This window comes from Lupinus angustifolius, chromosome LG11 (assembly GCF_001865875.1).
Source record: "Lupinus angustifolius cultivar Tanjil chromosome LG11, LupAngTanjil_v1.0, whole genome shotgun sequence".
In the NCBI taxonomy this organism is placed as follows: Eukaryota; Viridiplantae; Streptophyta; class Magnoliopsida; order Fabales; family Fabaceae; genus Lupinus; species Lupinus angustifolius.
In genome coordinates this window covers 7,082,532-7,098,151 of record NC_032019.1, presented here as the reverse complement: position 1 = coordinate 7,098,151, position 15,620 = coordinate 7,082,532, and the positions used below count along the sequence as shown (strand labels likewise).

The following is a 15,620-nucleotide window of genomic DNA, read 5'->3' as shown; positions in this document are numbered from 1 at the left end:
TGTGCATTTCTGTTTGATTATTTAAGAAAAAGGCAGACATAGAAGTAGTACTTTTTGATTATTTAAGGTTTTCTTTGACTTGTTTTGGAACTAGGCATTTAGTGTTTTGTGCATTTCTGTTTGCTCTCTATTTTATCACTCTCATGCGTGTATGATGTGAAGTTTCCTTCTTGGGTGTTTATATATAGTGTTAAACCAAACTCTTAAGAAAGTCTCTCATGCATGCTCTCAAGAAAAAATGGGGCTCATAATTATCATCACTCTTTTAAGCATTTTCTTCTCTGCTCTATTACCACCTTCTACTTCTTTGCATATTCAATTGCAACATTCAGTCCAGGACCAAGGTAAATATCCTCTTTCGTTTTCACTATCTTTATCAACTATATATATATATATATATATATATATATAGTCCTTAGCTTGTTATCACTAATGCTATCTAATATATATGATAGAAGCCGTCAATGCAAATAAGCAGCAACTTTCTCTCCCAGCATTGCCTAGAAAGCTAAGTTTCACTAAGAAGGTACTGCTTGAATATATATATATATATGTGTGTGTGAAGAGACTTTACTATTCAATAATTATTTGTTTATATATATATATATATATATATATATATATATCATTTATGGGTTAATCATTCTTGAACTTTCATAATAATTAGGTTCAAGAATATGCTGAGGTTGGAGATCTTGCAGGACAGAGGCAGAAGGGTTCTCTTCCTGCAGGTATTGATCAACAAAAAAGTTGTTATATTTATTAATTACTATATAAAGAAATCACTTGAATAATTTTTGCATTGAAAGAACTTTCTTTGCGAATCTAGCTTGTTCGTGTCATATATCTTAGATCTCCTTATGTTTTATCCCTTCTCCCTACATTTTTCTTCTTGTTATGTGTGGCTATCACTGCTATAGATGATTCCATCCACTTCTTAATAAGAAGTTACTAACATAGAACGTCTTCTTCTCTAAGTCAATCATTACCCCGTCTTTCTTATCATTATTCAGTGCTTTACATGAACTCGTGTCATTTATGTGTTAATGTGTATCACATTTTATGGGATATATTTTATCCCCAATATACCCCAAAAGCGTCATGCAACAACTTTTTCAAGGACATGAGAATTGAGCTTCACATAAGGACTCAATGCTAATTTGCTGCTTTTTGACTTATCTCAAAGATGTCTCATTTCCTATATCGAGTCAATCATATATTACCATATGAAAAATAAAATAAAAACTAAAAATAATAACATTTTAATTGACTCGGGACGATAGATATGACACCGTTTAGAATATATGATCTTTGTAGAATACTAAATGACCACCCCTTTTGATATTTCTTCCAAAAAGCAATAACGCTTTAAAGTTTTGTAATATTAATGTGAGTATTCAATTATATAATATATTTAAATTAATCTAAAAGTCACTAGACTAGTATCATATATGCATTATACATATATAATATGAGGATGAAGTATATCATTGTGTGAGAAGATAATTTTTCTCTTTACACCAGTTAGACAATGATACATGATTACTTTTTACCTATTTTAAAAATAAATAAAAAAACAAAAAGTAAAGTAATACAAGTGTCTATTAATGAATGAGTGTGAGGAGATAACTTCTCTCCTCATATCACGACATTCATTATTCTCATATAATATATAATTCAATTTTGTTCTATATATCAATTTAAAAATTAAAATTATAGATTCATTAACTCAACATGTTTATGAAATTAAGCAACTTTTTCAGGGAAGCAATACCATAAAAAGCAAAACACGATGGTTGGCAGGAAGGGAACAAAGCAAGAATGGTTGAAAGAGGATAACCCTTCAAAATACTTTACTATGGATTACCCCATCGTTAGAAGAAAACGTCCTATACACAACAAACACTTGCAAGTTGTTCCATAAAACATGCATGCTTTGAAGAAGAAAGATTGACCTGATTCAACTCTTGCTGGAGGCATTTTAGGTTACAATTATTTTCAAAATGTATGTATTTAGAAATTAGCAATATGAATTAGGAATATTTAAGTGTGTTAGGAGTAGAATTTTTTTTTGTCTTATGCTTGTTGTGGCGGACATCATGGAGCAAAACCCTAAACCCTGTAAGAAAACTAACAAGTTGTCTTAATATTTTTCTTAATGAAGGTTTCCAAAAAAAATTCGTTGCATTAGTAGTTAACCAAGGTTACCATGGCCAACATTTAGTAAAACATGGTCTCGAAAAGTCATATTCCAATTTTTATATTAGTTGGAATTTGGAACCTAACATGACATTCTTGATTGTAGCAAACAAATCTTTTATTTATATATATATATATAATATGATGGAACCATGTTATTATCCTCGTAATGTAGACCCCAGAGTGTGATTGTCCTTCAATCCATTAGGTGGCTTTTGTTTATATTTGCTCACTATCCGCTTTTGTTTTTATTTGCTCATTATCATAATTGTTTGGTAGTTGAATTTTGAATGAGAAATAAGAGAAGTGGAAGACTTTAAAGTTATGAATTATATTTGTTGGATGATTCTTAAACTTTCTTTTTCTCTTCCTTTCCCTTTAATATTCAATTTTTTTGGCTACTATCAAAGGTATCCTTCACCCTATAAATAAAGAACTAATCTTTTTCGGAATACATAATTGTCCCCTTCGATAAGTGTCGCTATCAGACATCCAACTATTAACCTCTTTAAAACTCAATTTAAAAACAAAATCCCAAGGTGTAGAACACAACATGCATATGTTTGATCGAAACTGAAGTACTTTGACATAATTTGAACAATAAACATTTGAATTTAAGAGTAAATTAGATCGACCTGGTTGAACATGTTTATACCCATCACTCTTCCTATTTTAAAATAGTAAAGTCCCTCCATTGATGGGAGGTCAATATAATTACACTAAGTCACTGACTTCTATGTAGTTTGTGTATTCAACGTATAATATGAGGGATACACATTTGTTGTCCCGTAAATTGTATTGTTGTATGTAATAACACAATTATAAACTTACGATACATATAATGACACAATTTATGAGACAACAGATGTTGTCCCATAATCTGAGTAATATATTTATATAGGGTAATTTGTGTAACATGCATAAAAAAAAGAATGATAATTTGTGTATTCAATGTGTATGGATACCAGCATCACTAGTCTTGGGGATTAGGGAGGTGCAGTAACAATCCAATGCCTATCAACGATCAATATTATGAGAGCCGGATTAGACTAGGCAGTTCGACTAATTTGACCGTTGACCAAACATGAAAATGATTATGATTTATAGTCTTACTTGAATGAAAGGTTACGCTTTGAACCGGGAAAATTTTAATATGATCGTGTTAAATCCAGTTAAACTGCAATAACTTGAAAATTAAACCGAATGGCAGAATGCTACTCTAATATTTTATTTTATTTCGGTAGAAAAAAATGGAAAAATGTTACTTCAATATAATTATACATAATTATTAATTATATAAAATTTTGCATTTATAATTATACATTTTAGATAATTATTAATTATTTATGAAATCATCCTTTCCGATTGGACTGTTTAATCATTTAAATCAGATTAAACTTAATACAAGACATGCTTTTGGTTTGATGTTTGGCTCGAATTTCACAATATTGCTTACAATAATAAAGGATTCATTTTAAGCAAAAATACATTTAATTAAATACCTTTATTTTTTGTTGATTTATATTATCAACTATATTAAATATATATCATAGGATATTTTTAGAAGATGGTTGTTGGTTAGAAAGTTAGGAATTAGCTAGTTAGGTTTGTGTTAGTTACTTGCTTTACAAGCTTTCTTTTCATCTTTTCTCTTGTATAAATAAGTCATAGTGTCTCACTTCTTATTCATTCAATTCAATTTTGTAATGAGAATTCAATTCATTAATGAGAATATGATTACTCTTTGTTTCTCATTCTTCTTTCTTTAAGCTTCTTTAAGCTTTCTTTTGTATACTTCGTGATTTTCATCAAGAAGCTTTCTTTTCCATGGCTCTTACCATATTTTAACATGGTATCAGAGTGTAATTATTCAATCGCTTCCACTTATGCTTTTATCGTTCCAAGATTCAAGAAAGAATCATCATCATGCATCAATCATCAAAGTGAGGAATCTTGCACTATGGCTAAGGATGGTGATGATTATAGCGTAAATCAAGGGGTGGTGCAGCTTCTTTTTCATCCTCTTTAATCACTGTTGTTGACTCCTTAAAATCATCAAGAATACTCATTATTCTCTCAAACTGCACCACTAATGCTCTCTTCTTCTTCTTTCAAATGCACAAATCCTTCACTAGTCTTCACCTGAGACCTGGTTCCTTATGATCAAGGAGGTCTTTTACAAGGAAATGCTTCCGATTATGGCTCCATCATTCCAAGATTCAACATTTATCATCATTCATCCCCAATTTATCCTATACAAAATTACATCATTTTCTTATTCTTCATCATTTACCCTTCTTTCTTATTCATCGTTGAAGCATCTCATTATGATCAAGATTCTGATCCATTATCTCTCTTTCATCAACACTGGTTGGTTCGCTTCTGTCCATGATAGTTAAGCTCAGATACAACTTCTGTCATAGATGGTTAAGCATTAAATGGGTAGCTTATGTCCATAGTGGTTAAGCAAATATATAACTTCTGTTATGGATGGTTAAGCGTTTAATGATATAGCTTCTGTCATGGGTGGTTAAACATTGTTATTACTTCAAATCAAGCTTCAAATCAATTCCAAGCTGAAGAGTGAAAATTTACACTCACCAGCTTGAGGGGGAATATTAGAGATTATTAGAGGATATTTTTGGAAGATGGTTGTTGGTTAGAAAGTTAGGAATTAACTAGTTAGGTTTGTGTTAGTTACTTGCTTTACAAGATTTCTTTTCATCTTATCTCTTGTATAACTAAGTCGTAGTGACTCACTTCTTATTCATTCAATTGAATTTTGTAATGAGAATTCAATTCATTAATGAGAATATGATTACTCTTTGTTTCTCATTCTTCTTTCTTTAAGCTTCTTTAAGCTTTCTTTCATATACTTCTTGATTCAGCAAGAAGCTTTCTTTTCCATGGCTCTTACCATATTTTAACATGGTATCAGAGTGAAATTATTCAATCGCTTCCACTTATGCTTTTATCGTTCCAAGATTCAAGAAAGAATCATCATCATGCATCAATCATCAAAGTAAGGAATCTTGTACTATGGCTAAGGATGGTGATGATTATAGCGTAAATCAAGGGGTGTAGGTGGACTACCATATTGAAGTGGTGCAGCTTCTTTTTCATCCTCTTTAATCACCATTGTTGACTCCTCAAAACCATCAAAAAGACCATAAAAAATACTCATTATTCTCTCAAACTGCATCACTAATGCTTCATTCTTCTTCTTTCAAATGTACAGATCCATCACTAGTCTTCACCCGAGACCTGGTTGCTTATGTTCAAGGAGGTCTTTTACAAGGAAATGCTTCCGATTATGGCTCCATCATTCCAAGATTCAACATTTATCATCATTCATCCCCAATTTATCCTATACAAGATTACATCATTTTCTTATTCTTCATCATTTACCCTTCTTTCTTATTCATCGTTGAAGCATCTCATTATGATCAAGATTCTGATCCATTATCTCTCTTTCATCAACACTGGTTGGTTCGCTTCTGTCCATGATAGTTAAGCTCAGATACAACTTCTGTCATAGATGGTTAAGCATTAAATGGGTAGCTTACTCTGTCCATAGTGGTTAAACAAATATATAACTTATATTATGCATGGTTAAGTGTTTGATGATATAGCTTCTGTCATGGATGGTTAAACATTGTTATTACTTCAAATCAAGCTTCAAATCAATTACAAGCTGAAGAGTGAAAATTTTCGCTCACCAGCTTGATGGGGAATATTAAAGATTATTAGAGGATATTTTTGGAAGATGGTTGTTGGTTAGAAAGTTAGGAATTAGCGAGTTAGGTTTGTTGTTAGTTACTTGTTTTACAAACTTTCTTTTCATCTTTTCTCTTGTATAAATAAGTCATAGTGGGTCACTTCTTATTCATTCAATTCAAATTTGTAATGAGAATTCAATTCATTAATGAGAATATGATTACTTTTTGTTTCTCATTTTTCTTTCTTTAAGTTTCTTTAAGTTTTCTTTCATATAATTCTTGACTCATCAAGAAGCTTTCTTTTTCATGGCTCTTATCATATTTTAAGAAGCTAATAATAGAAAAAATATATTTAAAACTTTATACCTTTTTGAAATTTCAAATTTGTAACTTGATATGTTGTTCAAACCTTAGTGTTAAAGTTTTACATAATCTCTAAAAGTAGCTTTGTTGGTAAAACTGTAGCACATAAAATAAAATGGAGCACTTTGGCAGCTGCACAATTTCTAAATCTTCATATAAAAACTTGGATATAAAAAGAATGTAATATCTATACAATATCCTTGTAAGATTTATACATAATTACTATATCATTCACCATTCATTTGGATTATTTTTCAAAATATTAATGAGTATCAAATATAAATAATAAATGATAGTATATAAAACTCGTACATTATCAGTACATACATCTTTTATATGTAAAAAATGTTTTTAATAAATTGATGCCTCATATTCTCCCGCAATAGGCCTAGATAAGGTATGAACCCCTGTTCTTTTAGTGTTTGAAAACTTTTAGTTTGAAGTGTCATGCTTTGACCACAAACTATATTAATAAAGAAAGAACAGACAGGGGTAAACAAATTAAGCCATCTTTTTTGCTTGCGAATTGTGAAAGATGCAAATGAGTATCTACTTCTCTCATTTCTGAATAATCGAAATACTACTTCTACTAATGGATAACCATATGAGGAGTGAGACTCCTCTCCATTAATGGAGAGAGAAGTACTCTTTTTTTCTTCTAGTTTCAAGGGTAATAATGTAATATCATTCTAAATTCATAATACAAATGTAAATGCACATTACTTTTTCTTTGATATTTGAGAGTACTTCGTCTCACTCCTGCATGAGGCGATAATGATGCTGCAACAAAAATGGCTTATAGATATGGTGATGGTAGTCTCGTGATAATGAGTGGTGATCAATGATAAGCAATGAAGGGTTTTTAGTTTTCAAACTATTTCTGTCAGGTCCGTGCAGAAGGTAAAAAGATACAACCCCTCGTAACACCTCCAAAAAAGTATAAGAATATTACATAAAAAATAAAACAGGCCAGAGAGAATCAATCATGCTCATATGTTATTCACTGAAAGTAAAACATCATATAAGAACTATAGCAACATTGTAACTCAACTGTACAAAGCAGGCGCAGGGCTAACCACCATTTTTTATCTAGAGTCATATAATATGCATGCCACTATAAGGTACCAAGGCAAACAAATAAACAATATAGAAGAATCATACTTCAGCACCAGTTCACCAAATTACACTGCCACCCTAGACTCAAACTGCTACAAACTTTTACCTTTACCATTCGCTGTTCTCGGTTAGACACAAGCAACAAATTTCTTCACTTAACTTTTGAGTCTCAAACAAGAGTAATTTAGCATCCTAATCTGTTGTAGTAGATGGTTTCTTCACATGCTTCTCATCTTCAACATCCTGAAAGTTTCAATAACATAATAGATGATTATCATCTCATCAAGAAAAGCTGCACCAAAAATTTCCAACAATACAGAAGGAGGTGTAAAATGCAAATGAACTTTCTCAAGCACCAATACATGTCTCTCCCGATCTTTCTTCAATATCCCAAACCCCCCTTCTCTTTGTCCATGCGCTTGCTCCCTATTTTCTATCTTCTTTTTTTACAAAAACGTTATTTTACACATATTTAGATCCTTTTTGTTTTATAATTTATTTTAAGAAAACATAGGGAGTACCCTGTTTGCTAGTGCAGTAGTGCTCAAACAACATAACTGCACTTGCAGCATAACATAAAGCAACAATACTTGGGGATGAAAAAGGATTCAATATGACAAGAGAATATTAAATGAAAGGAAAAAAAACAAAGTCAATCCAGATAAAAGTCACTTACAGAATTTCCAATCTTGTCAAAATCATCATCAAAGCTGCCCTCACCATCATCTGAAATGTTGAAAAGATAATCTTAGATGACCATAGAAGGAAATGTCTTCCCAAAGCTTTAAAAATCAAGCTGATCTAGGGAATTTAAGATGTGTTGTTCTTTACTATAGAATAACACCTGTTTTTGCACATACAATTTATACATTACTTGAAATTTTTCAGTTACTGATCATGCAAAAATCAAAATGACATGTCACACTGCTTATTTCAGTAGAGAAATCTCAAAAACTTTTCAAGTATATACCTGGGGCATCATCACTGTCTTCAAGATCTCCAAGAAGAAATGTATCTATGTCTTGCTCAGTAGAGGATGAATTAGAAGATTTACCCTGCACATTCTTCCCTGTTGCTTCAGACTTTCCGGTTCCTCCAGTAACAGCAGTTTGCTCTGTCTTATTATCCAAATTTTGCTCTTCTGCTGCCCTGAGCTGAACCTCCTCCATATATTGCTTCTCATACCTGATTGTAGCATCATAATTATTGAATGAGGCTAACTTAACAATGTTACAACACTGCCCTCAAAACAGAAATGACAATTGACGAAAGAATTCTGGCAAAAGATTAGATAAGATTATTGTTTTAGTATTGCCATTCTCTAAAATGCAACACTTCTATTAAATTGATTTCTCTGACACTTTTTAAGGTTTTCAAAAAGCAAAAAACACTGGGAGCAAGCTATGTTAAGCTTCCCCATATCTGAACAAAGAAAGACTGTAGTCTGTATGAACACAACATAAGAAGAATCAGGCAGATTTGAACTCCTTTTCTTCCTACAACAAGTTCCTAGTGTCACACTGTTACCCCATTCAATATACAAAGCCAGTGAAACTAAACACATGCTATAATGATCAATTCAGTCTGTCAAAACCATATATGTTTTCCATCAAATAGTATTTATTAAGAACCCTGACTTCAAAGAGGAATATATTTTATTTATAACTCCTTAGTCCTAATATGCAATTGCATCTTAAATAATTTAAAAATTAAGGAATTCAGGTTTCAACATTTTTATTTTAACTCTAACTTCCATGGCATAAATCAAATCGGAAAAAATGAAGAAAAAAACTACTGAATTTGCATAACATTCAAATCATTGAAACAGACAAGTAGTTCTGACACATTATCTGTCTTACCCTACAAATTATTTTTCACATTGTTCCATCATTCTCTTGATCACAAGAGTATTTTCTTACTTGTTAACTTAAGATTTGTTCTTCAAGGAATAAATAGATAAAGAAACAATTCAAAGTGTCTTTCTCTTGATCACCACTCATAAAATAAAATATTTCACCTTTATTAACAAAGTTAACATATAATATGAATAATTAACAAGGTATGCCACTTACTGAGCCACATGAGTGTTGACAAGTGTGAAATATGTCTTCCAAAAGTGTCTTTCTTTCATAGCACGTGGACACAGTTCATATCTCAACCTTGAAATTTCCTGTGAAGGAACTATTATTAAAAAAGAACAGTTTTATAATTGCAAGCCTGTGATAATTTACATTGGCAGAAACATACATGTTTTTTACAATCCTTATGTTATATTAGTATTTTGGTGATAAATAGTTGAGAGTAATACATAGATATAATCAAGAGGTAGGTGTTACATTTACTGAATTATTCAACCAAAAAGCAAAAAAATAAAACTCAATCAATTACAGCATGAACAGAGGCATACATTATACTATTCTCTCTATAGTTTATATATATAAGGGGCAAAGGATTGACAGTTAATGACAGTGAGACAATGGCACCAACAACAACATCAACCCAAAATGAAGAAAACGGGACAAGGAAGTCAGCACAAAAAACATGATAAATGCATACATATCTTAATCAGACATCACATTTTTTCCTAGGAAAAGCATTGTCTTGCATGATTTACACTTACACGTTTTTGGGACATTTCTAAAGTAAACATGTGAAATTGAATGCATTTTAAAGCAATCATTTTACACAGTATTATTATAAATGCATTATAAAACAAGTCAATCATGCACGAAACAAACTACGGAGGAATCACAATTAAGTAAGAATACAGGAACCAAAACTACACACAATTTCTAATTATAAACTCAGTCAATTTCGTAATTATCAAGTCTCACAGAATCTAAGCACGTGAAAAAATTAACAATCAAATAATACAACAGCGTGCAAAAAAAACTAAATTCACAAATAAAAATTTACAAAAATGTTTGAATTTACCTTAACAGTAGTTAGAACAAGAGTAGCATGTTTCTCCTGAAACTCATTGAGATCCTTCCGAACATTGGAGGTCACAGTGGGAACACCAGAACCCTCAGATTCATCTACATTTTCCAAATGCAACTCAGATTCATCTAAATTATTACATTTTCATACAACACATCAAATTACAAATTTGTCCTTTACCGTTATTGAGAGGAAAATGCTGAAAGGTAGTGGAAGTGAGTCCCTTGACGAAGGATCTGAGATCATCAGTGACGCCGAACTTCTCAAGGTCTTGCGGGGAAGGAGACGGATCTGCAGTGGCGGCGGCAGGAGAAGGTGCGGCGGCAGCAATGGCGGAAAGGCTGTCGGAGAGGGACTTGATCTGATCATCTGCCTGCTTTTTGATGAGGTCGGCTTTCTTGGAAGCTTCAGCGGCGAGTTCTTTGGATTTCTTAGCGGTTTCGGAAACCAGATCGGCGATTCTGTGAGATGAGGAACTCGTAAGGGTTTGAGATTTCTTCGCAGCTTCTTCAGCGAAGGTCTTCGCTCTGTTCCAGAAGTCCTCCATTGTTGGTTTTTGGTATCACAATGTAAGCGGAGGAGAGAGAAAGAGATTGAGAGAGAGAGGATGATGAATTAAATGAACGAGGTTTTGTTTATGGATACGAGTCTACGACAACGTATAGCATGAGTCGATTTATCTTTTTCATTTTAGTCTTTTTGATAAATGAAACAAAAAAAATATTATTATGAATTTATGACTTTATTTTTTAGGGTAATGTTTATACATTCCCTGCATAAAAATTTATAAATAATTATCATCTACTACTTATTTATATTATTTTTAGTTAAGCGTAAACAACGATAGTATAAAAAAATCTTACACTATCGATGAATGAATACATATTTTTCTCTTGATTTTTTTTCCTCGAGAAAATTGTTACTTTGGCTAAGGAAGTTCAAAGATTGAAACCGTGTGTGGATTTGATTCTAGCTTATAAGTTAAATCAGACAGTATTTATGAGTTTATAAGGTACTTCAAACTTTATGTTGTTGGGAGTGAAAAACTAGAAGTCAGAATTTAGTTGATAAAACAAAATTGTTTAGTAATAGTAGCTTTATGAGTTTGTTGTTACGTGTAAAATAAAATAACTCGATAACTCATGTCACAACTGACTTATTTAACTCATCAGAGATGGATTTATAAGTTATCTCAGACATATAAACTCATTTGCCAAAATACAACCACTTCATTTTTATTTATGAAATAAGTCTATTGATTAATTTATAAGTTAAAGCATTGTCAGACACAACAAAATGCTCTCCAGCAAAGGTTAGAGCATTAGGAAAAAAAATTGAGTAATGTTCCTACCCGACGAACCGAAGAGTCTCATGCTTGGTCGCAGAGGTGGGCCCCGCGTGTTGGGACCACCAGAGTTGACCTAAGAGACAGCATGCCTTCCGTACCTCGCCAACCCACCTGCCAGCACAGCAGACAGGCTGCAGAACGGCTACCAAACCAACCATAGGCTAAAAGACAAGAATGACACAGTGTACGGTCCTGGCAGACCGCCTGATACGGGAAAAGCAACTCCCGACAACACCTTTGGTCGGCCACGCGTCGCACCACCAGCCAAGAACCCAATGTCAACTCTCCTTTTTATAAATAGAGATCTCTACCAACAGGAAGTATCTTAATCTCTTCACTCTTTAACATTACTCACTCTATTGCTATCTATCTTCATTACTCTCATACTCCCATTCATACACTGACTTGATCGTCGGAGAACCTTTTCAGGTACCTCCACCGGCAGGTCCAACTATCCTACATCATCCTGCTACCTTGACGACCATCCTCTTCTTCTTCCTCAGCAGCTGATCAACCATTGTCCGTACCTTTGTGTTCTAGTAAAGAACATTGGCGCCGTCTGTGCTTCCAACTCACACCATGGTAACCACCAGAAACCGAGCTCTATCTACCAGCCAAGTCGACCCTGCCCCAAGTACTCTTCCCCCACCAAGACAACCATCCCATCAAGCCAGCCGAAGCCACCATACCACTCCAGAACAACAGCCAACCACCCAACACCTTCTCCAAATGCTGGAACGCTAGGAGCGGCTCATCCAGCAACAGGCCGACGTAATACAAGAACTCCACCAATCCAAAATAAACCCTGAAGACCACTCGGAACGCCCTATTCACGAAAGCAACCGTGAAGAGTCAGCGAGCGAGTCTCGCCCACCATCCCAACCAACCCTACACCACTCTTGTGGTGCTAGACATCCTTTTACACCTACCATCATGGCTTACCCATTACCCTCCCATTTCAACCGCCCCACAAACATGGACCAATATGATGGGACGGCAGACCCACAAGATCACCTCGACGCCTTCGAGGCTTCTATGTTATTCCATGGGGCAACCGACCCCATCATGTGCAGGGCTTTCCCCCTGACTCTTAAAAAGGCGACCCTCCAGTGGTTCACCCGCCTAGCTCCAAACAGCATCAACACTTAGGGAACCCTCGCTTCGGCCTTTAACACAAGGTTCATAGCAAGCAAGAAGCAACCAAGGTCATCATACACACTGTCTGGCATTCGCCAGGGATCCAATGAATCCATTCGGGCATACCTAGATCAGTTTAATACCGAGGCCATGAAGGTGCGTAACCTAAGCCCCGAAGTAGCAGTGCATGTCCTCGTTATGGGACTTCAGGAAGGTCTTTTCCGCACAGAACTGGCCAAATACACCGACCTCACCATGGAAGACCTATGTTCCAAAGCCCAACAATTCATCAATCTCGAAGAAACCCACCATATACACACCCATACCGAACCCCAAACACATCACCCCTCACGGGAAACCAAACGGCCAAGACCACACGACCTACCCCACGACCTACCCTCACTAACCAAAAAAGCCAAATACTCCACATATACCCCCCTGAACGCCAGCCGTTCACGAATTCTGCAAGAAGTCCTCTCCACTCACCTCGTCCAACTCCCACGCCCCCGCCCTACCAAGCCAGGCCCGCAAGACCGATCCAAGTATTGTGACTATCACAGTATGTTCGGCCACTTAACCAACGACTGCACCTAGCTCCGGGATACCATCGAAGATCTCATACAGGCTAGTCATCTACAGCGGTTCATCGCAGGCCTGGAGCAACGTCGGCGATCACCACAACATCGTCGACCAGAACCTCCAAGAAGACGGTCCCCCCCACAATTTCAACAACGGCGCCATACCCCACGTCCTCAGGCGGATAGACACCAGACAGACAACCGGAGGCCAAGGAGCCCAGTTGATATCAACACGATCTCAAGAGGTTTTGCTGCCGGGGGTACCTCTAGGACCGCCCAGAAGAAATATGTACGGGAGGTAATGCACGTCGCTGCCAGAAGCTCCCAGCAGAGACAAAACTACAGATCCGCTCCCCCCATTACTTTCGACAACCGTGATTATGAAGGTGTCGTCCGAGGGCACGATGACCCCCTCGTCATCACCGCCAAACTCAACAACAAAAAGGTTAGTCGCCTATTTATTGATCAGGGTAGCTCGACTGACGTATGTTCATTGATCAGGGTAGTTTGGCTGACGTCATTTTCCAGGATCTATTTGAAAAAATGGAACTTCGGGACCGCGACCTCCTACCTTATGATGGACAGCTGGTCGGGTTTTCCGGTCAGGGAATCACTCCCAGGGGATATGTATAGATTTGGCTCACAGTCGGCAACCATCCCCTGAGTAGGACTGTCCAAATAAAGTTCTTGGTCGTCTAGTGCGATTCGGCATACAACGCCATAATCGGCCGACCAACTTTGAACAGGCTTAGAGCAATCGTCTCTACGCCCCATCTATGCATGAAGTTTCTCTCGATCAGCCTCCAAGTCTGCACAGTAAAAGGAGACCAACACTCGGCTCGCAGTTGCTACCAGATGAGCCTCCGCCCCCACTTCAACGAACAGCACGCTCCCCCCCCCTCCAAAAGACCTCGGGGCGTGCACATGGTAGAATTGGACGTCCGGGCGGACGAAGGAGACTTCCGACCACAACCAGAAGGGGAAAAGACAACTCTGCAGTTGGGTCAATCCCTAGGGCAGGTAGTGTACTTTGGCAGTTCCCTTCCGCCAAGCCAAAGGTTACGGCTGGAGACATCTTTGAAGGCAAACCAGGACCTCTTCGCCTGGTCAACAGCAGATATGCCAGGGATAGATCCTTCATTTGCCTGCCATCGACTGACAACAAAACAAGGTGCTAAACCAGTGGCGCAACGAAGACGAAAGATGGGGGCGGACAGGACCAAGGAAGTCGCTTTGAAATTGGCCGAGTTGCTGGAGGCAGGTTTTATCTGCGAAATCACCTACACCACGTGGCTGGCAAATGTTGTGTTGGTAAAGAAACCATCAGGGAAGTGGCGGATGTGCATGGACTACACAGACCTCAATAAGGTATGCCCTAAAGACCCTTATCCTCTCCCAAACATTGACCATTTGGTGGATAACTCTTCAGGATATCAGTACCTGTCCTTCATGGACGCATACTCCGGTTACAATCAGATCCCGATGTACCCTCCCGACCAAGAAAAAACTGTATTCATCACTGATCAAGCCGCCTACTGATACACTGTCATGCCCTTTGGTTTGAAAAATGTTGGGGCAACTTATCAAAGGATGATGAGCAAGGTGTTCGCCGGCCAAACTGGAGAGCACATGGAGGTCTACATGGATGATATGATCTCCAAAAGCCTCCCCGGCGAAGATCATGTATCCGTTTTGGAAAGCATTTTTCAGCAACTCCGCAAGTACAACATGTGGCTAAACCCCGAAAAATGCACTTTCGGAGTGGAGGCGGGCAAATTCCTCGGTTTTCTTCTGACCAGCCGAGGGATCGAAGCAAATCCATCCAAATTCTAGGCAATCATCGACATGAGAAGCCCCCACACGGTCAAGGAGGTCCAACAATTAAATGGGCGACTAGCTGCGCTGTCCAGGTTTCTCCCGTCCGCTGCAAAGCATTCACTTCCTTTGTTCCAATTATTGAAGAAGAGCAAGAAGTTTGAATAGTCTGAGAGTTGTGAAGCGGCGTTCAACACTTTCAAGCAATATTTGGCCGCCCCACCTATTCTCTCCAAACCATTACCAGACGAACTCCTGTATGTATATCTGGCCGTGTCTGACGGAGCAGTAGCGGCCGTACTGATACGAGGCAGAAGGTCAAAACCCGGTCTATTTCACAAGCAAGGCCCTGCAAGGCCCGGAATTGAGGTATCAGAAGCTGGAGAAAGTGGCGTATGCATTGTT

The 15,620-nt window shown here is 36.6% G+C and overlaps 2 protein-coding genes across 2 annotated transcripts; one reads left to right on the top strand and one right to left on the bottom strand.

Moving 5' to 3' along the window:
* Positions 212-1,924, top strand: LOC109360176. Its single transcript, XM_019604904.1, has 4 exons — positions 212-344; positions 459-526; positions 668-731; positions 1,764-1,924. Exons 1-4 carry the CDS (start codon positions 239-241, stop codon positions 1,922-1,924), a joined length of 399 nt encoding a protein of 132 aa, XP_019460449.1. The 5' UTR covers positions 212-238.
* On the bottom strand, positions 7,255-10,963 carry LOC109361222. The gene is made up of 6 exons (XM_019606602.1): positions 10,518-10,963; positions 10,332-10,435; positions 9,470-9,567; positions 8,368-8,582; positions 8,074-8,123; positions 7,255-7,640 (listed from the first exon to the last, which is right to left on the bottom strand). The coding sequence occupies exons 1-6, from the start codon at positions 10,882-10,884 to the stop codon at positions 7,590-7,592; spliced, it is 885 nt and encodes a 294-aa protein (XP_019462147.1). The 5' UTR covers positions 10,885-10,963; the 3' UTR covers positions 7,255-7,589.

What these genes read in the sequence shown, in the direction of transcription:
- LOC109360176 (XM_019604904.1), top strand. Translation starts at nt 239, where the DNA reads ATGGGGCTCATAATTATCATCACTCTTTTAAGCATTTTCTTCTCTGCT. An exon ending in AGCTAAGTTTCACTAAGAAG is followed by an intron (nt 527 to 667) that starts GTACTGCTTGAA and finishes CATAATAATTAG; the next exon opens with GTTCAAGAATATGCTGAGGT. An exon ending in GAAGGGTTCTCTTCCTGCAG is followed by an intron (nt 732 to 1,763) that starts GTATTGATCAAC and finishes CAACTTTTTCAG; the next exon opens with GGAAGCAATACCATAAAAAG.
- LOC109361222 (XM_019606602.1), bottom strand. Translation starts at nt 10,884, where the DNA reads ATGGAGGACTTCTGGAACAGAGCGAAGACCTTCGCTGAAGAAGCTGCG. An exon ending in GTCAACACTCATGTGGCTCA is followed by an intron (nt 8,583 to 9,469) that starts GTAAGTGGCATA and finishes TGCTACAATCAG; the next exon opens with GTATGAGAAGCAATATATGG. An exon ending in TTGACAAGATTGGAAATTCT is followed by an intron (nt 7,641 to 8,073) that starts GTAAGTGACTTT and finishes TGAAACTTTCAG; the next exon opens with GATGTTGAAGATGAGAAGCA.